At 39.3% G+C, this 24190-nt stretch overlaps 1 protein-coding gene across 3 annotated transcripts in view; it reads right to left on the reverse strand.

Moving 5' to 3' along the window:
* Window positions 1–515: 515 nt before the first annotated feature.
* ANKH (ANKH inorganic pyrophosphate transport regulator) overlaps window positions 516–24190 on the reverse strand; it is a 160089-nt gene continuing 136414 nt past the window's right edge. For all 3 annotated transcript variants that reach the window (XM_072605451.1, XM_072605448.1, XM_072605450.1), the window contains 4 exons: window positions 5861–5990; window positions 3371–3494; window positions 2793–2892; window positions 516–1944 (listed from right to left, as the gene is read on the reverse strand). In XM_072605451.1, the coding sequence (XP_072461552.1) occupies window positions 1831–1944; window positions 2793–2892; window positions 3371–3494; window positions 5861–5990 (468 nt within the window). In that variant the 3' untranslated portion in view covers window positions 516–1830. The remainder of the gene's footprint in view (window positions 1945–2792; window positions 2893–3370; window positions 3495–5860; window positions 5991–24190) is intronic.

Below are 24190 nucleotides of genomic sequence, written 5' to 3' on the forward strand. Positions count from 1 at the left end.
AACAAATGACAACAGGTCAGGCCTCTAGGAAGTACATAGGCCTCTATACAATGTAGGCATGCCCAAGGGATATTACGTATCAGAAATTTAAATGTCAACACTCTTCCTGTACAAGGTTGACTTTATTCAGCTTAGTTAATTTATTATGAGGAATAATCTGAGTACAACATCGAAAACAAAATAAAAAAATCCAGAGGGCTTTTTATTCCTTGCCCATCTAGTATTACCATTTTGTTCCCAATGTTTTCTGCTTAGGCTGACCAATTAGACCCCATTCACCCATACTGAAAAATATCTCCTGAAATTTTCTCAATCTTACTGCATTTGTACAAGTAATGAACCAAGTACAACTACTGCAACTAAGACACAATGTTCACCGATACAATATGTTTTAACTAATTATATTTGTGCACAGACAACCAACATATTGTATTAAAGACGTGTTGTTGAAAATGCAAAAATAGGAAATGTATCGTAGCTTAAAATAAATTACATAACCTATACAGTATATAATATATATTTAAAATAATATTTTATTTAGGTTTTGTCAGTTTTCAAGTGTTTTGACTAAGCCAAGAATTTAGTAAACTAAATGTGTCCAAAATTCCAAAAGAAAAAAATTTCTTGAAACTTAGAAAAATATACTTTACTAAATTGATTCCAAATGCCTAATTTCAGGGAAGATCACATAGTGATTTTTAGTTATTTTATAAAGTGTCTTCTTATCGTATGGCATGAAAGGGCTATATCCTAGTGCATTCCGTGAGTTATATGTACCACAAAATTATAAAAATGGCAGAATGATACAATAGACTATGCCTAAAAAGTTAGTAATATACCAATCTAGCACAAGATTGCTAGATTATGACTTAGATAAAGCTTTCAGTTATCTTGAAGAAACCAAAACCAAAACCAGTTAGAATGCTCCATCTGACTCCCTGCAGTGCCACCTTCAGGATCAAAGCATGTAGAGCAGGTAATACAGCATGCAAAAGACTTGAAATTGGGTGATATGAGATGACTAAAAACCATTGGTGTATAGACTAGGATATTAAAGAGACAAAACACAACCCTCCCCAAATCTCCCATGTAAAATGAAATATAATTGTTGAATTATGATTCACCTTTGCTACCCCCATGATGTCTCAGACCATAAAAAATTATTTCTGTATTTCAATGAAGCCCATTCATGATTCTTTCTTTGAACAGACTTTGACTCTTCCTGAATTTTAACCTCTTAGCCCTCTGTATTTTAATAGTAGACAGTTTACAACTCCACGGGCAAGAGGAATATATTAGGCCACAAGGGTTATATCTGTTTGTACAGCCAAGTTATTGTCAAGCAAGTAAAAGAAAACTCAACTTTCAGATACTGTATTTTCAACCTTGTAATCCTAAAAAAAGAGGAAGAAAAAAAACTGGAGTCGAGTTTGTGGCCAGAGGGCATGAGTGGCCACAGAGCCAATGGCACAGAGACACACAACAGTACTTTGGTTGACAAATGCAGATTGTCCAATGGAAATGAAGGCTTCAACAATCGAGACAACTTTTACCATGATGCAGCCATGTCTCTTAGTTTTTTTATGGTGCAGAAAACTAATTCCATTTAAAAAAAAAAAAGAAAAAGAAAAGACCTCTCTTTAGGTCCCACATCAATGTGAGCATACCCAGTATGCTAGAGAATTTATCTGAAACCTTTTAAATCAAGGCCTCTTTCATTAAAAAAAAATACACACAAACAAAAAAAACCAAGATGAAAGAAGAAAAGATGCTGAAGTATTATTCCAACTGTCTGTGCGGCGTGGTGATCAGTCACATCATCTCATGTCTTTATTCATTCTCTTCTCTCATTTCTACGATATCTGTAATTTCCTCTGTTGCAGGCATGTCGGTCATGGCGGAGTCTTCACCTTCTGTGGCTGACTCGTTTTCAGTCTTCTTTTTCTAGATCCAAGAAGAATTGATAAACATAAGGCTACGGACAGAATCAAAAGGTCAACACAAGTTTACCCGGGAACAATGACCATTAATAAAACAGAATATGCTACATAAAAATCTTAGGTGACTGTCTACTTGTATCTTGCTATGGAAGGTATACATATCACTTTGGCCAAAACTTCAGTTAATACATGAAATTTTTATTGACTGTACACTTACCTGTGCTAGGTATAATGAGAGCTATAAGGTAGGCATGGCTGCTCTTCTTAAGAATGTTACAGTTTTGTTAGCGAGGTTAAATTTATAATCAACAAGTAATTAGAGTTCAACCTGTTGCAGGGCATTATTAAGTGACAAAATGAAACATCAATTCCGTTCTCGGGGGATGGACTATCACTGCCATCACCACCACTACGGGGAACAAGAAATGCCTCTCAAGGAAGATAGTAGGTACTTGAGCTGAGCCTTGAAGGGAGCTGGGATTTCCAAGTCAGAAAGGAGGAAGGAGAACATTCCAGGCATGAGGCAGAGATATGAAAGGATGTTTCATGTATGAGAAACAAGTAAGTCATTTTGGCTGGAAGGTAGAGGTGTGAGAAGTACAATTTTAAACAGCAGTAACAATTCTCCCCAAAGATTTTCTAGTGATACTGGTTCCTTAAGGATGAGTGTGAAGTGGTCTTGAAAACCTCCTGGGATCATACCAAATGGTCTTAATTTAGCATCACCTGGCTCTTCTGTTGCCTTTGTATCCCCAATACCTATCTCAGGGCCCACTAAGCTCTCAATAAATGCTTGTTTGTTGATTGAGTATTCATGGAGGAACTGCCTGCTGAGTCTAATCAACATCTTACCTGTTTTCTATAGACATAGCAAGCTGCTATTGCAACCATGGTAGATTCTCCCACGAAACCAGCTAGGAGTGACCCTACTCCTAGAGTAGCTCCATGAACCCTGTGAAAAAGAGAAAAGTGTATTCTTACAAAAATAACCCCAAACCATGGCACACATAAAAAGTACAGTCAGCATAAAAAATGCTACAGCAAATATTTTAAAACATCTAAGGTTCAAATCAAAAATGAGAAGAGACTCCTTTTTAATGACAGGGTTTGCATTCTAAAACTAGTAACCTATGATGGGACTTTGCATTCCCTATCTGTGGAATTTTTCACTACTGGGGAACAGAGCTGTGCAAATCTTCTGCTGCTTGGATGATTAGTGACTGTTATCCCCACTGATCAGAAATGACCATAAACCTCCTTTAATCAGAGTTTTGCTGTTTCAAGGGTAGAGAACAGCAAACTGGTTCTAATTCTAAATCCAGATACACTGGAGAAAACACAGATCTTAATCTCCAGATGTCATACTTTTGGAGGAAATGAGGATGATGTCCCTGCTGGTGTTTGGAACAGAAGACAGAAAAGCTACTTACCCCATATAAGGCAGGACAACAAGACTAGTGATGAGGACGATGATGCGCAGCACGGAGCTGGGGGCCAATACAAATGTCTTCTTCAGTGTCATCAGCCAACCAGTTAAGTGCGCTCTGACCGTGACTGCTCAGAGAGAGTGGAGAATGACATCTGTTGATGGCCTTTTTCAGAACTCCTTTGCCTCCACTTCTACTAGGGGCTTTCAGGGTCCTTTATATACAGACAAGTCCAGCTTGTAATATGTTTGGAGGTTACTTTCTTCCCTAATAGATTATTTATGAAGGCTTCTAGGCTGAGGTAAAAGGGGAGTCAAGCCTTAAGGTCCTGGTTAGTGGCACCATATGTATTAAACATACTCTTCTTGGTTTCCTAGCCCACTGCTGCTCAATTTCCTTGTTTAGGTTCACTTAAAGGAATTTTAATAGGGACCTAAGTTCCTTGCAATGAAATAACAAGAACAAAACAAAATCTTAATAAAATACTTTGCTTAGTGCCCTGTCCTCTTGATGCATATCCCACTTATCCAATCTTATGTTCCATTTGCAGTTCTCCTAAACCAAGCATCCCCTCATCTTGTCTCCACTCTGTTCCAATGTCCTTCATGTTCCTTCCTGTCTGTTCAGTCCTACCCCCATCCCCATGACACACAGGTCATGTCCTTTCTCCACCTGAAGCTCCCTTGGACCATTTCCTTCCATGCCAACATCCCCTTTCTCTAAAGTTCTGTACCATGCATTGTCAGCAGAACTTATTTTGGTCCTAAATAACATGGTTCTTTGTAGGGTATATTTCCTGTGTGTTGATCTTAAGGCCCTAATTAGACCCTAAGCTCCGGTAGGGCTGAGGATCACGTGTTCTGCTTTTTTTAGATCTCACAGATTGCCCAGGTTTGAGTTAGGTACTCAAAAAATACATGCTGAGTGTTGCACAAGGGACTCCCACTTATGGAAGATCAAGTTGATTTTTCTTAGTAAGGAAAGCCCAGAATATTTGTTTGTTCCACCTGGAACCTCCCTTAAATTTTTGCATTTTGAAGGGCCTTAAAGAGGACAGCATGCTTTGCATCTTTTGAAAAGTACCAGCCAGCTATGGTTAAACAACTGAGAATGGGCCTGAGCCTCTGCGAATCAGCATCAGGCAAACAAACACTAAAGAAAAAGTAGTCACTGTTGGGGAAGGAAATCTAATTTCCAGGGAATAGTTTATGGAAAGAGAAAATTTATCGGCTGTATTCCTGTGGATTTATGTGCTTTAACTTCCCACTGGAGAGGCCAGTTTACTTTTAGAGTTCATCTTACTTTTTCAGTACAACATAGTTTTGTCTGGTTAAGGAAGTAATGAGTCACCTCTTAGCTCAATTAGCCACAACATGAGGAGGGAAACAGAATTTTACAGCTACAAGGAACCTTAAAGATCATCTAGTTCAATCCCCTTCTTTTTAGGGAAGAGAAAACAAAGACCCAGAAAGATACAATTCCTGCTTTAAGATAAGAAATATGCTTCTAATTGCAGACATACATATATGCCTTATCACTGTTGGACAGTGGCTATAATGATCTTAGTCTGAACACTGGGCTTTTTTTTTTTTTTTTTTGAGGAGGGAAGGCAAGACAATTGAGGTAAGGTGACTTGCCCAAAGTCACACAGCTAGTAAGTGTGTCAAGTGTCTGAGGCCGGACTTGAACTCAGGTCCTCCTGACTCCAGCTAGTGCTCTGCTCACTGCACCACCAAGCTGCGGCGCCCCCTCCCCCCTCACCCCCCCAGGCCTTCTTTACAGACCTATTAGAGCAAACAAGACCAGCACAGGTTTTATTTCATGACAATAGAGCCAATCCCTACACCTGGCTACTTCACAATTCAATATTCCGTTCACTGGAATCTGACCAAGAAGGGTTTGGTTCTTCCATTCATTTGCATTTACCTACTCACTGGACAGTTTCTGCAGACATCCAAGAAAAATGAACGCAACAGCATGTGGGGAGGCTTTGTTGTTAACGTCTAAGAAGTCACTGAGTCTAAGTGGCCATGACTTGGAAATTCTATCTCAACTGCTTTGTCCTGTTCTTAAGGGCAAATAATGACAAAATATGGGCTGCATTTTTCTAATTACTCTTGAACACTTCTCAACCCATAGCTCCTTTGCTATCTTCTTGGCTTCTCAGTGTCCTAATTTTCCATCTGTTTTGAATTACCATTATTTTCCTCCCTCATATTCAGGTCACATCCTCAAATTTCTTCTCTAGCCCTGCCAGTAAAGCCAACCATCTTTCTTCCTGACCTCCATTGTTGTCTTTCAAACTGCATTTATCTCAATTGATATAATACATGCAAAGCACTTAAAAGTGCTATATTATTAGTAATGGAAGTTTCCTGCTTTTTTATATCTTTTTTTCCCCTCTTTCAAATCTTCCTGTAAAAAGGCAGTTTCAATAAACTATTTACTCTCAAAGTAAGAATGCCAAAGGGAAAAGGAATCAGAAAATTTTACCTGGAACCGGGAAGAAGGAGAAAATGCGCAAAGGAACAACACAGAGTTCTGCAAAGGCAAAGTCCACTCCAATGATGTCAATCAAAATCTTCTCTGAAACATTGGGGGTCCAAAACATCACAAAACAGAGCTAGAAGGAAATAAAAGCTATTGAACAATCATATGAAAGCAGGTTCCAAATCATTAGTGAGAGAAATATAAATTAAAATAAATGAGGTTGTATTTCACAACCAAATTGGCAGAGATGGCAAAGATGAAAATGGTAAATGTTGGAGGAACTGTGAGAAAAAACAGCTCCATTAATGCTATTAGTTGGTAGAGCTATGAAATGGTCCAATTGTTCTGGGAAGCAGTTTGAAATTACACTAAAAAAACCTACTAAACTGCATACATCCTTTGACACAGCAGTTCCAGAACTAGGAATGTATCAAAGGAGGTCAAAAATAGAAGGAAAAGTCCCATATACCAGCATACATATAACTGCATGTTTTTTTCCTTTGGTAGTAGCAAAGAAATGGAAAAAAGGGGGTCAACAAAGTGAATAGACATTTATTAAGAAACAACTATTTAGCACTTAACAAATATTATCTCAGTTGATCCTCACAACAACCCTGAAAAGCAGTTATCCATTAATTGAGATATAGCTGAACAAATTGTGGTCCGTAATTATGATGCAATATTCCCATATCATAAGAAAAAAATACATATGAAGAAGTGGGAGAAATTTGAAAAGGCTCACATAAACTAAAACGGAACAAAGCATGAGGAACCAGAACAATGTATATAGAGATCTCAATGATGTAAAGGAAAACACACTGGATGACTCCAGAACTCTGACACATCCTGTGGCCAATCATGGTATCAGAAGACTGATTCTTCCTGGCTATCTGCAGAGCTGGAGTTGACATAATCATTATGTGGACTTGTCTTACCTAACTACTTATTAGTTACAAGGGAGGCTGCTACGGGAGAGAAGGACTTATTTGGAAGAGACAGTGATATAAAGAAAAATATTATCAATAAAATAATAAGAAAAAGGATAAAGAGGAGACAAAAGATAAAGAGGAGACATATTTTAAACCTGTGGTGACACACCTTGAGAATTCTGATGGAGTCTGACACCAGAGAGGATTTCACATAATTTACCAATTTATCTGGCCTGGGAAGGTATTCTTAAAACGGTTTCTCGTAGATTCTACAATTATCCCCTCTCTACCAATCATTTTGTGTCAGATGGACAGGGTGGCACAGTGGAATGAGCAACTGATTTGGCATCAGAAGATTGGGTCCAAATCCCACATCTGACACTTTCTGCCTGTGTGACTTTGGGCAAGTCACTTTACATCTGGACCTCCCTTTCCTCCTCTGTAAAGAAGGTGACGCCTGAGGTCTCTTTCAACTCCAGATCTACAGAGCTGTGAGACATAACAAACAGAAGACCATGAAAGCTTATTGTGGAGAGGGACTGTCTTGTTTGTCATTGTATGACTGGAACCTGGCACACAGCGAACACTTACTGAATGACTGGATAAATGAATGAACAGTGGTGAACCTGGCAGAACTTGCCACTGAAATACTATTCATACTGCTGCCATCATCACTCTTTTCCCATAGTCAGTGGCAGGAGAGGGGCAAGTGATTCTGTACTAGAGTGTAGGAAATCACTTAGAATCCTTTATTGGCAAGAGGTCTGCAGATACTGCAACTATATTTATTTGTATCCCTTTGGTGGTACCTTGGCCTGCAAGGAACTTTGCGAATACAGTAGACCTAGGAAACTTTAAAAGAAGTGTTGTCGGTAAGAAACAGATGGACAGAGGCCTCAGGGTTAACTGGAGAAAGCACTAGCCACTTACACTGCCACTGACTAGCTGCATGATCCTGGGCAGGCCACTTTAAACCTTTTGAACCTAAACTATAAGACTGTAAGATGGGGTTAATAATACCCATGCCTTACACTTCAGGTGGTTACTCTGTGGTTCAAATAGAAGGTAATACTAATAAAATATGGGATTGGAGAGGTGGGTAGGAAGGGACAACATGTTCTTGCTAAATCCCCATTACATTTTAAAAGGATCTCTCAGCTCAACGTTAAAATGCTTGTTGATAGATTGAATGAGGAAAGTTTGGGGTTTTTACTAACTTTTTAACTAACCACTTTTTTTTCCTTTACAGTTGTGCTAAATTGACAAATTTAAAAAAAAATAACATTTTTGTCCAGAAGCCTTGAGGGAAACAAAAACTAAGCACAACATTAATAGATATTCAATGGTCAGATAGTATTTATGTACATATTACACTTTAACTTCTCAGGTCTTTCATACACTCCCTCACCGAGGTCACAAGACCTGAAACTAAGTAGGAAAGTACAAAGTCGAGTGTGTTATTAGTAAAATAATTCTGGTCTGGTACATCAAAAATGATTCCTTCTGGTGGGTAGAGACTATTCTACCTAATTATCAGGCTTCCAGAGGCTGGTACAAAAGGCACAGAAGAGGACAAGGTCATTTGTTAGAAGTTAGAAATGAGTAATTCTGTTTATTAATCTGGGAGCCAGGAGATCCAAGGTCTACTCCTGGGTTGACCTATGGATGGTCAGACTTTTTCAGGTCATGATCTCTTCAGGCCTCAGGCTTCTTAAATGGAAAAACAATGTTACTAGCACTAGCTGCCTCCAGCACTGTGTACCTGGCATACAGCAGAAGCTGAATAAGTTGACTGACAAATTATATAGAGATGTTAGGGCATTTCATTAAAAAAAATCTATGAAAACAGATATCTTTGTGAAAGTGCTTGGAAGGAAATCTCCATTTGTGATATGTGACACTGCAAACTGGCAGGACCCATCACCAGAGACGTCCTGTGTGAGAAACAGTACTATAGAAAAATGCTTGTTTCCACATGAATAAGTGTAAGGCAGAATGTAATAAGGTGTCTTCCCTCTCCCCAGCTTATCCAAGCACTGCACCCACCTGGCACTTGGGCAGTACCAATACTTTGCCCAATGCTAGCATACTCCTCTGTCTAATACCTTTTTCCTCCTCACTAACTAACTATCCTGGGCCAAACAGGCACAGCCCATTGTTACTCCACCCACTCCCAGGGTTCCTGTTCTTAAACTCTCTGGTTCCTCAAATAACAGGGGCCTTCCTCCTTATTACACACAGGGGACCTCCTGGGGATCGCCCAGCAGTGGTGGAGGAAACGAAACCATAGCTCTGACCAGCCTCTTGGCCCTATGTCCCCCTAATTTCCTGGGAGAAGGAGAGGACATTTCCACCAACTATTAGGCAAAGTCAACTAAGAAAGCAGCTCCCTACTTTTTCCTCTGACTTGCTTTGGGATCTTGGGTAAATGACTCAATTGCCTAATACTTCAAGTTCCTTTTTCTATTGCAAGGTTTCCTGGTCCTGCAGATGAATATGAGCATATGGACTTTTTGCCTTTTTCCAAGCCTTGTATCTGCTTTGCTACTTGTGAGCTTCTGAAATATTTTGGTAACAATTTTTTTTTAAAGAATAAGAAAATTCAAGGACTTTGAACTGGTTTGGAGAGGAAAAAGTGGAATATAATAAGAGAGTACAACAAATATACTTAAGTACAATAATTTTTCTGGTAATTTTGTCCTACTCAGACACCAGTAAAAAATTCACTACTTAAAAAAATAAGGAAAGTCTTTTAAGTATTTTAAAATTGTAATGATATTATTTTGAATGGATTTAGGTGGGTCAGAGAGAATCAAACCATTGAATAATTTTAAAAAAACCAAAACATGTTTCATCTAAATTACACCAAAAATGGGTGATGAGTTTTCCGTCTTGTGTTTTTTTCAGCACCTGGAGAGTATGTCACCTTGGTATTCGAAAGTGACAATGAGGGTAATTTAACACTCAGGAATGATGCCAGTGCTCAGACCACATCTTTGACATGAGAAGAAGAGCACTCCAGTAAATCTAGCAAATTAGCCCAAGGACTTCATCATCTATGTGCGTCTGCGGCTGTGTCACTGGTCCTACCCTTTGACTAATGATGCTGCCTCAGAATGCTGAGACATCACTAGCACAGCACTTGCTCGGCCAGATTCCATTCTGGCAAGGACGAAAACCTCTCCAACGTTGCTTTAGGCTGGATCCAAAATATTTTCCATACATCCGTAATCCTCCAAAGTATTCCAGAAAGGTGAGGACTGCCCCAGAGATTGGATTCAGTTAGGGACACTCTGATTCTTTGAATTGTGGGATTTGGACAATCTCAATCCCAGTTGGCATAACATCTATGTTAGCCTTCCAGGGAAACTTGGGGAAGCTGAACCATTACTAACATGTCCTTATTATTCTGTAGCTAGCAGCTTCTGACTGACTGAGGGAGTGCTCCAGGATTAATGCTTCAATAGGCTTTCATGTCTACAGTGGTTTGTAGGTTACCTTATACTAGGGTAACAGGCAGGTGTAACTGCATGTTACAAGTATGTAAGTTAATTCCTCTGTCTTCAGTGATGTTGTACACGGAGGGAGTCTAGCAAGAAGCATTATTGCTTTATGAGAGATGCATGGTGGCTTTGAGGGAGACAGAATTGTGATTCAGGACACAATGATAACCTAATGAACAACATGGAGCTGAAAGTAATTTTTTGAAATTAAAAAAACAAAAAAAAGAGGTTTAAACTTGACAACGTTATCACAAGAGTTCAGGAAAGGAATCTTAAAAACTTAAATGTTGCAATAAGTACCAGTAAGACACTGATTGTGTTATGGTAGACATGCTGCTCTAGGGAGAGGGAGAGGGAAAGAGGGAAAGAGGGAGAGGGGGAGAGAGAGAGAGAGACAGAGAGAGAGAGAGACAGAGAGAGACAGACAGACAGAGAGACAGAGAGAGAGACAGAGACAGAGAGACAGACAGACAGAGACAGAGAGAGACAGAGACAGAGACAGAGAGAGAGAAAGAGAGAGAGAGAGAGACAGAGAGAGAGAGAGAGAGACAGAGACAGAGACAGAGAGAGAGACAGAGAGAGAGAGAGAGAGAATTTCAACATTTGGCTCAGGGAAATATACTACGATTCATGGTCACTGTATGCCCACCTTGGCAAACATCAAGAGGGCACTGGAAAGACACAGGGAGGTAGTTTCATGGGGCTAATCTGGCCCCATTGCTTAGCGTTCCATCCACACAATTCCATGCCTTTGTCCCATGGCAAGTAATATGATGTTACAAAGACACCCAGGTCATTACTAGGCAAGTTCTCAGAATGTAACCCAATTGCCCAGTCATGGATTTGTGCCATGAATCCTCATCTAAACATTTGTGTACTCTGAATCCTCACCCAAACAATTCCAAAGCACAGCTAGAACTGCTACTATTTTATTACTACAAAACCTGAAAGAAGGATCTACTTCAGGCAAGTCTATGCTAAAAAAATATATCAATTTCATGTAAAAGAACAAACCAAACTTATTTTTAAAACAATCTGTAGCTTCTCAGTTTGACTCTTGGCTTTAGTGGGAATACATTGGCTATCATCATTATAAGATTATAATTACAATTATCTTTATATGAATTTTGCAGTTGCCAAAAAATCATGGTTCCTTATTTTTAAAAACTCCCGGAGAAGAACACATGACTTTTTTTAAGTGACAAAATTAACCAATGAAGCCCTATTAAAACCACTAGACCACAAAAAGCAGACTCTTACCATTTGTAATTCTCTGCCAGCAGAGTCCTAGTTTTCATGTGTTTAAATATGTTCATGACAGGGACTGAACCAGTGATTTCTTTGATACAGGGAACGTCTAGGTGAGGAAATTACCTTTACCCAAGGAGATGCTGTTCTCAACTTCTCACTTAACCTACATGTCTAATTCAAGTCCAGTCAATTCCACCTCCCTCACACCTCTCACATATGGCCCCTCTTCTCCTCTGACATTGTCACTGCACCTAGTTTGGGCCTTAGCATCTCACACTCAGTCTCCCTGCCTCAAGTATCTCTCCACTCCAGTCCATTCCTCACTCAGCTGTTAATCTGCTTTTCCATCCCCTATTTAATCAACTTCATTGGCTCCCTCTTACCTCTAGGTTCACATATAAAATCTTTTTTGTCTTTTAAAGTACTTTGTAACCTGGCTCCTTCCTATCTTTCCCATTTTCTTACACCTGACTTACCCTAACGTGCTCCAAGGACCAGTGATACTGGTTTCTGTTGTTCCTCAAACACAATACTCTATCTCCTGACTGGGTATTGTCACTGACTATCTCCCATGCGTGGAACTGTCTCCCTCCTTACTGCCATTTAGGTTCCCTGGCTTCCTCCAAATCTCTGCTAAAGTTCTACCATCTTCAAGAAGCATTTCCCATTCCTCTTTAAACTTAGTGTTTCATCTCTGGGATGATGTCCAATTCATCCTTTATATTTCTTGGATCTATCTTGTCTATATTGTTTTGCATGTTGTTTTACTCATTAGGCTGAGTTCTGTGAAAAGGAAGGACTATTTCTTTGCCTTGTGTTGTATCTCTAGGACTTACCATAGTACTTGGAACATAGTAGGTACTTAAATGCTTGTTGATTTCTTTCTCTGTAATTTATTGTCTTAGAGCAGGGACCCCTTTGAAAGCCGAGTGAAGTCTATGGAGCCCATCTCAGAATAATATTTTTAAACAATTGAAATACTTGGAGGCTAGTTATTTTCCATTCAAGTTCACATACCCTTGAAATCTGTCCATGGATTTCTTAAAGGTCTGTGGATCCCAGGTAAACAGCCCCTGCCTCTTGGAGAAGTTAAATAACTTTGAGAGACTCACACATTTAATGAGTGACAGAGGCATGACTTGAATCAAGGCTTTTGTGGCTTTGAGTTAAGCTCATGCTATCACTCATTATAAAACATGATATCCAAGGAAACTGGAGTCTTTAGAAAGTCAGACTCATTAAACAGTAACCAGATAACCATTAGTTTCCCTAGCAATAGGTCAGTCCAGTTTTCTCATCTAAGCACAATGCCTAGCACATAGTAGGTACTTAGTAAATATTGACTGCCTGCCTGATCTAAGCTCCAAGAGGAGAAAATGCCCCAGAAACTAACACTCGGATGACCATGCAGTCTCCAAGTACTGCTAGGACCCAATGACATTAACATTTTCCTACCTAGAATACAAACCTAATCAACCATTGACAATGAATACAGTTCATTCACAGAGCTGTGGCAACATTAGATTTTCTAGAGCCCAAATGTCAAAACTGCTGTCCTATTATCTCATTAGAGAGTGACCATCAAAAGATGGTACAATCCACCTGGTCCTCTTTGATCTGACAAGCTGTGATGCTTTTCCCGAGGTCCAGCTGTGTATTGGCTTTAATACGCCTGTAATAAGAATTGGGGTTTGTAACAAAATTTGTAATTCTGAATTTATCTGTCTTCAGGAGACTGCTCACTCTTCCTTTTTTTTAAACAGTCAGATTTACTACCTTTATTATACTCAGTTGAGGATTGTTCTTATTTCATATAGAAACTATAAATTACTATAAAGATCAAGTTAATTATGAAACATAGTAGTCTATATCCTACTTATTAATAACCATAAGATGATGAAATAAACTTTTCTAGGCAATGTAAATATGGTAAATTCCATGTACAACCTCAGTGGGATGTGTGTATGCAAGATTTTCACCTACATTACTGGAGATATATATTATGCTATACTATCTTATATTAATTATATTATAATGTTATAAAAGTTTTTTTTGTTACCACAAAGCATTAGTCCAGAGACTTGTTCAAATCTTGATACTGATAGCTGCGTGACTATGGGCAAACCCCTTCACTTTACCTTGAAAAGCCTCAGTTTCTCCACGTATAAATGGTTTTCTAGAGCCCAAATGTCAAAACTGCTGTCCTATTATCTCATTAGAGAGTGACCATCAAAAGATGGCACAATCAACCTGGTCCTCTTTGATCTGACAAGCTGTGATGCTTTAGTTACATTAATAGTTACATTAAAATAAAAACAAAAAAGTAAAAAAAATTAAAGTAAAAAAGGAACATGGAATATAGGTATCAAATTCATGTTGCTAGTAAGCCACTAAAATACACCACATCCAGGCCTAGAAAAGAAGAAGGGTCTGCCCACCTAACACAACTCTTTGGCATCTCAGCTACGCTTTCAATCTTGTAGTACTCAGCCTCCTGTGAGGCATCTTGCCAATGGGTCACTGATTGGACTGATAAGAGTTTTACCAGGATATCCAGATATTTCAGCAGCTTAAAGTGAGATACACCTCGAATTTTATGGCACCCCAACTCCTGCCAAACATCTTGGAAAATGTATGTCTTTGGCTGGACAAGGCGGGAACACAGAGATGACTTTGTACTAGTCATCGTCACAACTGGGAAAATAACTCAAACACATGCTTAGCTGTAATTTAAAAAAGGAACTTTAACACATTATATATATGGATGATTATACTTTTGGCTACTTCATCATAGTTTTTCCAATGTGAATAACCAAGACCAAAAAATGGAAGTGTGCTGTCCTCATGAAGCCCGTTGTGGGTAGAAATACATACATAAACACATACATACTCAGTCAACAAGAATTTATTAAGCACTTACTAGGTGCTTAATGCACCTGTGCTAAGCACTAGAGATACAAAGAAAGGCAAAATCTCAGTTCCTACTGTCAAGGAGCTCCTATTCTAATGGAGGAGATGAAATGCAATATCCATCTATATCTATACACATGTAAAGGATATATATAAATGTAAGGGAATTTTAGGGGGGAAGATACTAGCAGTGGGAGGCTGAGGGATGGTGTGACTTACAAAGGCCTTCTGCAGAAGGTGTCAGACTTATGTATTGAAGAGCAATTTATGAAGAAACAAGAGAGAGGAAAGTTAAAGTGGATAATTTCTATTATATTAAATTAAAAAGGTTTTGTACAAATAAAGCAAAGCCTGGAATTAAAGAGATGATTTAGCCAAGATCAGAAGGAAAGCAGAAAATTGGGAAAGTAATTTTATAGACAGTTCTTCAGATAAAGATTTCACATCTCAAATATATAAAGAACTTTGTCAAATCTATAAGAATAAGTCATTCCCCAATTGATAAATGATCAAAAGATATAAAGTTTCCAGTGAAGAAGTCAAAACAATTTATAGTCATTTGAAGAAATGCTCTAAATCATTATTCATTAGAAAAATGCAAGTTTAAGCAGCCTTGAGACATCATTTTACACCTACCAGATCGACTAAAATGACTGAAGGGGAAAGTGACAAATGTTAGAGGGGATGTGGAAAAATTGGGACACTATTTCATTATTGGTGGAATTGTGAACTTATCTAGTCATTTTGGAGAGCAATCTGGAATTATGCCCAAAGAGTTGTCAAAGTACCTACATAGGCACCTAAGCAATACCACTACTAGGCTTATTTTCAAAGATGATTAGGGAAAAAGGAAAAGAACCTACATGTTCTAAAATGTTTATAACAGCAGTTCTCTTTGTGGTAGCAAAAAACTGGAAATTTGAGTTGAATCTTGAAGAAAGCCAAGAGGTAGGGGTAAGGAGGGAGAATACTCTAGGCAGCAAGCTGGCACAGTGCTGTACTTGGAGCCAGGCAGACCTGAGTTCAAATCCTACTTCAGATACTTACTAGACTCTTTGTGCCTTAGGTTTTTTCTCTCTAAAATGAGAAGTATGAAAGCTTCTATCTCACAGGGTCACTGTGAAGATCAAATGAGATAACAAGATAAAGAGTTCTGAAAACCATAAAGCTCTATATCAAGCCAGGGATTCCAGATATGGAGGAGCATCCTCTGGGAGGAACAGCAAGAAAATGTGTGCTACTGGATGGTAGAGAATATAAAGGGCAGGAAAGTGCAAAAAGATTAGAAACATAGGAAGAGACCAGATGGTGAATATCTTTAAAAGCCAAATTTTATTTTTGATCCTAGAGACAGCAGGGAGCTAGTAGGGATTATTCAGCAAAGGGTGACATAATCAGATTGATGTTTTACCAAGATCATTTTGGCAACTGTGTGGAGGATGGATTGGAGTGGGGAGAAACTTGAGATGGGGAGATCAATCAGGCATCGACTGCATTGGCTCAGGCAAGAGGTGATAAGGGCTCATACTACAGGGGTGGCTGTGTGAATATAGAGAAGGGGATATAAAGGAGAGACATTAGGACAGACATGACAAGTTTGACACAGATTGGATATGTGGGGTTGTGAGTCTGGGTAAATGAGAGGATGCTGGCATCTTCAGTACTAACAGGTTATGTATGGTTTGTCCTGCGTTCTCAAAGAAGACAGTTTGGAAGGGAAGAAGGTTTGGAGGAAAGAGTTTTCTTTTGGCCATGCTGAGTTTAAGATGTCTACAGAACATCCAGTTTGATATGTGAGACAGTAGCTCAGGGCAGAGGTTAGAGCTGGACAAATAGATCTGAGAATCATCTACATAGGATATGAAACCTATGGGAGCTGATAAGATTACTAAATGAGATAGTGCAAAGGGAAAAGAAAAGAGGGTGCAAGGAGAAAGTTATGGTTAGTGGGGATGAGGTAGATGAAGATCCAGGAAAGGAGACTGAGTAACACTTGTCGGACAAGTAGAAGATCTGAATGTCATAAAAACCTAGGGAGGAGGCTGTTTTGACCCTATGAAGCAATCCTATTAGATGACCCTAAGTTACGTATTTTTTGGGCACTTTTATTTAGGTATAAAACAGGTTGAGTGGGGGTGGGGTGGGGAAGGAGTCCCTCCTGTATAATTATATGAGTTAATGTTCATCCAGCAGGTAAGTTAAAGCAGTTCCATGAATATCTTATCATGGCTAAGAGCAGCGATAATACATGTTCATGACAGTAACTCAGCTTTCTGTCTTGCATGAAACCAGCTACAGATAAATGAATCTAGGTGATCTGTCTATTCCCATGAAGCTATACAAAAAGAAACACTAGGGAAAAAAAGAAAATGTTTCCAACAGCAGGAGCATCCTATACTTGGGCAGCAGTCATGATTGGATAGAGCTGATATCTCCCCATTTTGAGGCCACTGACTCTATGGATTGGAAATACAGTTTGATGGAAGGAATCGCAAGTATTTCTAGCAGATTAACTCTATACAGCAAACCAGACTCCAATGTCACCTATGTAAAAAAAACCCCCAAAACATGAAATTTGCCTTATTTTGGGGCTGAGGGGAATACATGGTAGAATTTCAGTAGTCCACATTAAAAGGAGATATTTTTAGCTGCTTATATCCTTTTTCCTTTGGGCTTATATTGTAAATGTATTTTTGCTGATTGTTAATATATTTTTGTTTCTTAACGGGAAAATCTTTCCCATCCATTAATAGGCCCATGTGACCTGCTTGAGTCATATGGAAGCCTGAGTCACATGAGTCTATAATGGAAGGAGCTTGCTGAACAGGTAGAGCAGGAAGGGTAGAGCAGAGCTGGGAGGAAATCGGTCAGAGCAGTTAGAACTGAGAGAGAGAGAGGAAGAAGGCAGCAAGCTGTGAGTTTTCATGTGTGGGAAGGCTTAGGGAATAGTGTTACCCCCTGCACTGTTATTGTGTATAGGCCTCTTTGTTGCTATGATGGATTTGGCTTTCTGGTATCTGAATAAATGTTTTGGTTCTGTCTTCCATGTGGACAGTCTGTTATACTTTGCAATTCAGAACTGTGCTGGCATATTCATTGGCTGCCATAGGCACTGTGAATATCGCATTAGCGCTACAGGTTTACAGAGAGGTGTTTGATGGACCTAAAGAATATAAGGTGCCTTTTTTGTTCCTAGTATCTCATTACCTTGGCTATATGGAAATGTCAGACTGAATTTCTGTACATTCCTGCTTATATTTCCAACCAATCACACACACATATATATGAGATATATATGTAAAACATATACACATATACATATGTTTCATTCATTCACCAGGGCCAACCACTGATGCTCAGAAAACTTGGTGGAGGGAGAAGATGGAAATAGTATACATTTCTGCTTTGGTAGAAGTATAATAATAACCAATATTTACATAGCACTTACTATGTGCCAGGCACTGTGCTAAATACTTTACAACTATTTCATTTGATCCTCACAACAACTCTGGGAGGTACTAGTATTCCTGTTTTACAGATGAAGAAACTGAGTCAGACAGAGATTAAGTGACTTGCCCAAGGTCACACAGCTAGCACATATCTGAGACCAGATCTGAACTCAGATCTTCCTGACTCCAAGCCTTGTCACTGCACCATGAGGAAAAACGACAACCAGTAAATCATGATTAATAATAGCCTATGGTTCCTGCCCTCCTGAAAGTCTTACTTTCTGGTGCTGCAAATAACAATCCGTAGCCCCTGGAATGAAAGCAGTGAGTGTGGGGTCTGGGTGAGAGCCAGTGTATTTGTGGTTGAGTGCAGATATGAAAATAGCAACTAAAATATTCAGAAAGAGGAATTACTATTTGGGGAGGGGCATTTGGAGTTTTGGAGACTTCCTGAAAGGCAAGAGAATTAATTTATCACATTTGTCTCTCCTTTGAAAAGATGGATTTAAGGCAGCAAAAACCCATTAAGAGTCTCTGTAGGTAGGGACTTTAGAATCCTGGCTGATCTAGAGCTACTAAGGAACTGGCTAAAAAGGATGTTGGTCCTTTAACCACTGATTAGAGGGGCTGTCACTTGAAGAGAGCAGCATTTTCTGAAGACTGTGCTTTGTAGAATTAAGCTAGAGTACAAAACTGGGAAGCAAAATCCTGCCCGTATTTCTTCCAAGTCAAAGTTTGTTCTTAGCCCTAAGAAGGAGAAATTCTTTGTAATCCTTAAAAGTATTTGATTATTTAGCCTCCCCTACTCCCTCACTCAAAGTGCTTTCTTTGCTTGAATCATCTGTGGGTAGACATGACATTTTATCTCTGAAGGATTATAATTTTTGTAAAACCCCTTTGGATTAGGGCTTCCCTAAACTCTGATAGTTTAACAGTATAGAAAGTCTCCAGCTTTATGAGAAGGATGTGCTCCAAGTGATCATTTAGAAGCAGCAGTTCAACATTAGAAACAGTGTTCTAAATGGCGCTGTTGTATTCAGCTCACCAAACCAACCCAAGAGACCAATCTCCAATCTCACCCATAATACAGCTAAAGTACAGTCTGACGTAGCCTATAATTTTCCATTGTTCCTGTGGGAAAAACAGACTTGGAGTTCCAGCTAGGAAACTGAGAAGCCAAAAGCTCCAACCTTGACCTTCCTTCTCTCTCTCCTACAACAGGACAAATGACAAGAAGTAATGGTAAGAAGAGGCCTCTGCTGCAGGGTCAACAAAAGTCAGATGTACAAGAAAGCCTTCCTGAAGATGTTCCTGTGGAACAGTCCACTCCTTCCTCCCTGTCCTAGTGGCTCCATGTGATGGATCACTAGTTGATGTCTCTGTACGCCAACTTGGACCCCATAATTAGAAGATATTCCTTCCTCACTTTTGCCCTGTGCAATTCCTAGTTTCCTCCAAGACTCAGCTTAATTGCCTATGTGAAGCCTATCCTGAGTTCTCTTAGTGTCCTTCCCACCAAGTCCCCAGAAATTATTTTGTCTTTAGTGTCACAGTACCATAGCCCAGCAATGGCGAGAATGTAGGTTGAAGCTCACCCAGTCCAACTCTCTTATTTTACAGCTTATTATTTAAAGCCCATGGATGTTAAGCACCTTACCCAAGGTCACAGAGGCAGTAAGTGACAGATGGGAATTGAAACTCAAATCTTCTGACTATCAAGCCAGTAATACTGTATATTTTGTATTTACATGTCTGTGTTTTTATCATTCCCCTCAAGAGCTGGGAAGCTCCCTGAAGGAGGATAGAGATTTTTGTTTTTGTCTCTGTATCCCCAGTGCCTAGCACAGTGCCCAGCACAAAATGAATCCTTAATAAATGCTTGTAGAATGAAGGAATCCATGTAACCTGTATGAAGTCAAAGGAGAAAACTTTTTGAACAGCAGGGGGAACCCTATGCCCAGGTTGCAGGCATCCTTGGATAGAGCTGACATCTCTCCATTGTGAGGCCAGCTGAGGCAAGGTATTAGGAAAGGTAGCTTGCTTCACATGTAGTCCTAGCAGGCCCCTTACCCAGTCAGAATCATGTATGGAGGATCAGAGGCTACAGCTGCTACTTAGCTAGTTACTTTATTTCTTGAATGCTAAAGTCAGTCTAATCCAAACCTGGTTAGGGCTGCTTGTTCTGCTTTCAGATAGGCAGATTTTGAGGGTTACTACTGGTCCAGTGGATTTGCTAAGGAATTTGGGGGTTTCTGTAGGACCATCTTCTTCTGCGATATCATGACTAAAGTTTAAATAAGCTACATTTTGTAGACCCCCACTTCTAATTTTTTTTGGCTTACACTTAAGTGTCTAGTGATTCAGAGACCAAATAAATGCTGGTTTTACTGAAGTTTCCCCAACCCCACCCTTGGAAACATTCTGGGACACCAATATTGAAAATACAGAATCTATTCTTTTCCTTTTCTCCCTTTTCCCTCCATACACAAGAGAATCATTTTCTTATACTGGCTAATACGGAACAATGAGGCATTAGTCTTTACCTCATAAGGGGAAAAATGCAAATCCTCAAACACGTCCTTGTTCAGAGACAAATGGTCACCATGGTACAATGGACACTAGTATTTGGCTCTAGAGAAAGCTGAATACAAGCTAAGGCTTACAGCTGAAGTCAGCAACAGAGAAGTGAGGCTGGGTCACAGTAATGACCTGAACTTTTGACTTGTGAAGTGAGGGCTAGCCCTGACAAGCCTCTGTTAGATAGGGGCTGCCATTTTTGCTCCTTGGCCCAGATTTGGTAGTTTGCTTACTTAACGAGATATAGCTTGGAGCAATAGGGTGAAGTTATGAATGGAAAGTTCTCAGGTTGCTCAGCGGATATTCAATATGTAGCTTTGCCACTTATTAGCTGTGTGACATAGGTCAAAACACTTCAACTCTCAGTTTCCTCATTTGTAAATTGGGGAGTAACTCAGCTAGAATGACCTTTAAGTCCCTTCTGGCTTTAAGTCCATGATCTGATGAAACAGGGAATGAAGGAAAATCTATGATGTAAGCCAAGTAGGAAACAGTCCAGATGTTGGGCTTAAGATGCTTCATGCTGTATATATATGAGAGATAAGATAAATATTATTCTGACAACAGGTGAATTTAATGACCCACTGTAAATTTGCCATCACTAACCTGCAATATTATATGATCTACCACAAACCCAAATGAATTATGTAAAAAAAATTGCATGTTAAATTGATTACCGTTATTTTTATTTTAAAAATGTAGAATCATGCCATTATAGTCAATGTGTGAGAAAAAGGTCCTTTTCTTCTTATTGGTGGAAACTATGAGGAATTATTATTATTATATTTATAAAAATTTTCAAATATAAACATGTAATGGCAGGATTTAGGAATGGGGGTGTGTTGGGGGGGTATATAGACAGAGGAACTTGAATGGCAATCTAGGGGACTGGCTGGTAACATGAGTTAGGAGAGGCTAAGTCACTTATGGCTGAGATGGCTCACCTCTGCAAGTGAACCAAGAACTGGGGGCATTTGACAGACTGAGAATGGGAACAGGAACTCAGTGGGAGCTCCTAAAGGGGGCAGGGGCTTTCAAGTGGGAAAGATACTAATTTCTTTTTGGCCCTATGTGGACAAAGAACAAGAATGACTGCACCTAAATAATAGGTGAAGGAACAAAATTTTGTCCAACCTTAACAACCAGTTGAGTATGCTTCAGGGAAACTGGCCCAGACAGAAAAAAACAGGTCAAGAATGACACAGAACTTAATCTAGGGGCAGGAGCTATTGATATTTCCAGAAGCATTGTGGCTCTAAGGTCAGTACAGGATAATCTGAAGCTCAGGGGGAGGAACTTAGTAAAACAGATTGAGAAACACCTTTCTCCACAAAGCGTCCCCAGGAAGCAGGAGGAATAGGAATGGGGGGCTAAGCATCTCATAAGCTGTGTCAGCCAAGTCAACTTGAGGCTAGACTCTAATTAACCTAGTTTAAAGATCCCATGTGCTCCAAACTCATTTCTTTCGATGCTTTCCAATTTTTTTGTTTTTGTTTCCTCTTGTTTCCTAGGAAAGTTCCACTTAAAAAATTCCAACCTTGGCTTAACTGAAAATAAAAATGAAACTGTTTGTTTGTCCAGCTCTAGGCCAGTATAACCAAGGAAACCAGTGCCCCCACAAGCCAGGTATGGTGGCCACTGTCTTGGATCCCTGGACGAAGCAAGGGAGCTGTGTTAGTGGTAAAGAGATGGCTTAGGAGAGGGAGAAAGATGAATCGCAGAAAAGCAGGTTGTAATGCAGTAGCACTGGTACCACTCAGAGCAAATTTCAAAAGGATCTACTTTTAATCATTGGTGGTGTTCTCCAAGAGCTTTTTGGACTTTGACACAAGAAGAGATGGCCCAGAGCCAAGGATTATATTTGGAATAACTGTACTATAAATACCTCAGCATGCAAACAACCTTGCTACCAGTTCAAAGGCTGTTGTGTGTGTGTTTGATTTATTTTCATAGGTGGGGGTAAGTGGAAAGGTGGTGGCTAGAAAGGTCATACTTCACAGGAAGAGTGTGCTTGTTTCTAGCATGTAGGTTCCCTATGACCTTACTTCATTAGCATAGTATTTGAAAACTGACTGAAATTCCATAGAAGGAGAAAAATAGGTATATTTCTCTAAAATAGAGAGGTATCTTCCAAAACTACTTTTTAATTCTGTTTGTTACCCTTTCTGAAGCTGCAATCTTAAATTTCCTTCCATTCTATGAAGTCTTAAATGGCTTCTTTCCAGGAATGAAATTACTGGGATGGCAAAATGGTGTATAGAAAATCCCTTAATAATAAGATCACAGATATGGAGTTGTAAAACATGTCAGAGGGTATCTCTTCTGCTTCTGTATGCATGCACACATGCATGTATCTCTTGCAGTTAAGCATGGTCACTTGATTTGCCTAAGATCACACAGTGTCAGGGATGACCTTCCATTCCACCTTAATATCTGACTCTATAATGGCTTCCAAGCCATGTCTTTCTTTTGGTACAGAAAGGTCTCAAGTGCAAGAATAGGTAACAGCCCCACAGGGACATCTGTCACTATCATTTCTGTCACAGGGGGCTTCCCAGATAACTAGAGCTGCCATGTGATAAATCCATAGGCAAATTAAAAAATATATATATCATTAGGTCACAGCATGGTAGAGAAAACAGATATTTGTGAGACCCGGGTTGCAGTCCAGCCACTGCTACATACTGGCTGTTTGACCCTGAGTAAGTCCCCTCACCTCTCAGTGTTGAACATAACTGTCAAAAGACTAAGTTGCAGGAAAGGTACTGACCTGCAATAGTGGCAGCATTTTTCTCCTCTGGGAGCTCCCTCTGTCAATGAAATTTCAGTCTCTATCCTGTATCCTTATCATCAAATAAGTTATTACCCTTACCATGCAGGTGTAAGTTCATCTTGTTTTCAAAACCACCAAGGAAGGCATTTCTATAAGTTTTCCTTAATAACCAACTGCAATAATCTTTACTGACACGAGATTCTTCTATATATCTATCTTAACTCCTTTGTTCTGCAATTAAAGTTCATTTTTTGTTTTATTCTTAGTTAAGATGAATAAAATCTGGTCACTCTACTTTGCAAAAACAATTTATAATGAGATTGATAAAGTCTTTACCAAGGCTTTTATCAGTATTTTCCTTGAGCTAAATAAATGCAAATCTCTTGGTCTTTCTTAAGTCCCATTTTCTGAGCTTCAATGTCCACTAATTACCCTCTTACCATTTCTCTGTGACTCTCTACAGCAACCTCAACTCTCTCCTGCCTTGGCAGGACAGCTTCTTGCATGTTAGGTATCTGTAATGGTGTCATTCCAAATATGACCTAGGCTCTAGGTTTACGTTTGAAAGTCAAACAGAACGTTGCATTGTGGAATTAAGGATGGAGCATTGCCCACTAGAAGGAATATGAATAAGGTAGAAAGAATGTAGTACAGTGGAAAACACACTGGATCTGGAGTCAGAGAACTTAGGTTTGAATTCTGGCTCTTCTGTTTACTATCTGTAGAAATTTGTTATCTCTTGCCCTCAGTTTCCTCATCTGTAAAGTGAAGGGGTTGGACTAAGTTGTTTGTTTCTAAGGTCCCTTCTACTTCTAAATAAATTACTGTATATTCAGTGTCATATATGCTTTTTATATCTATTATAACCTCTAGATCTGTTTCATATTTATACATATATTTCCTTTAAATACATATATTTATGTGTATTGTACTGTATTATA

The sequence above is a fragment of the Notamacropus eugenii genome, chromosome 4, assembly GCF_028372415.1.
Source record: "Notamacropus eugenii isolate mMacEug1 chromosome 4, mMacEug1.pri_v2, whole genome shotgun sequence".
Lineage (NCBI taxonomy): Eukaryota > Metazoa > Chordata > Mammalia > Diprotodontia > Macropodidae > Notamacropus > Notamacropus eugenii.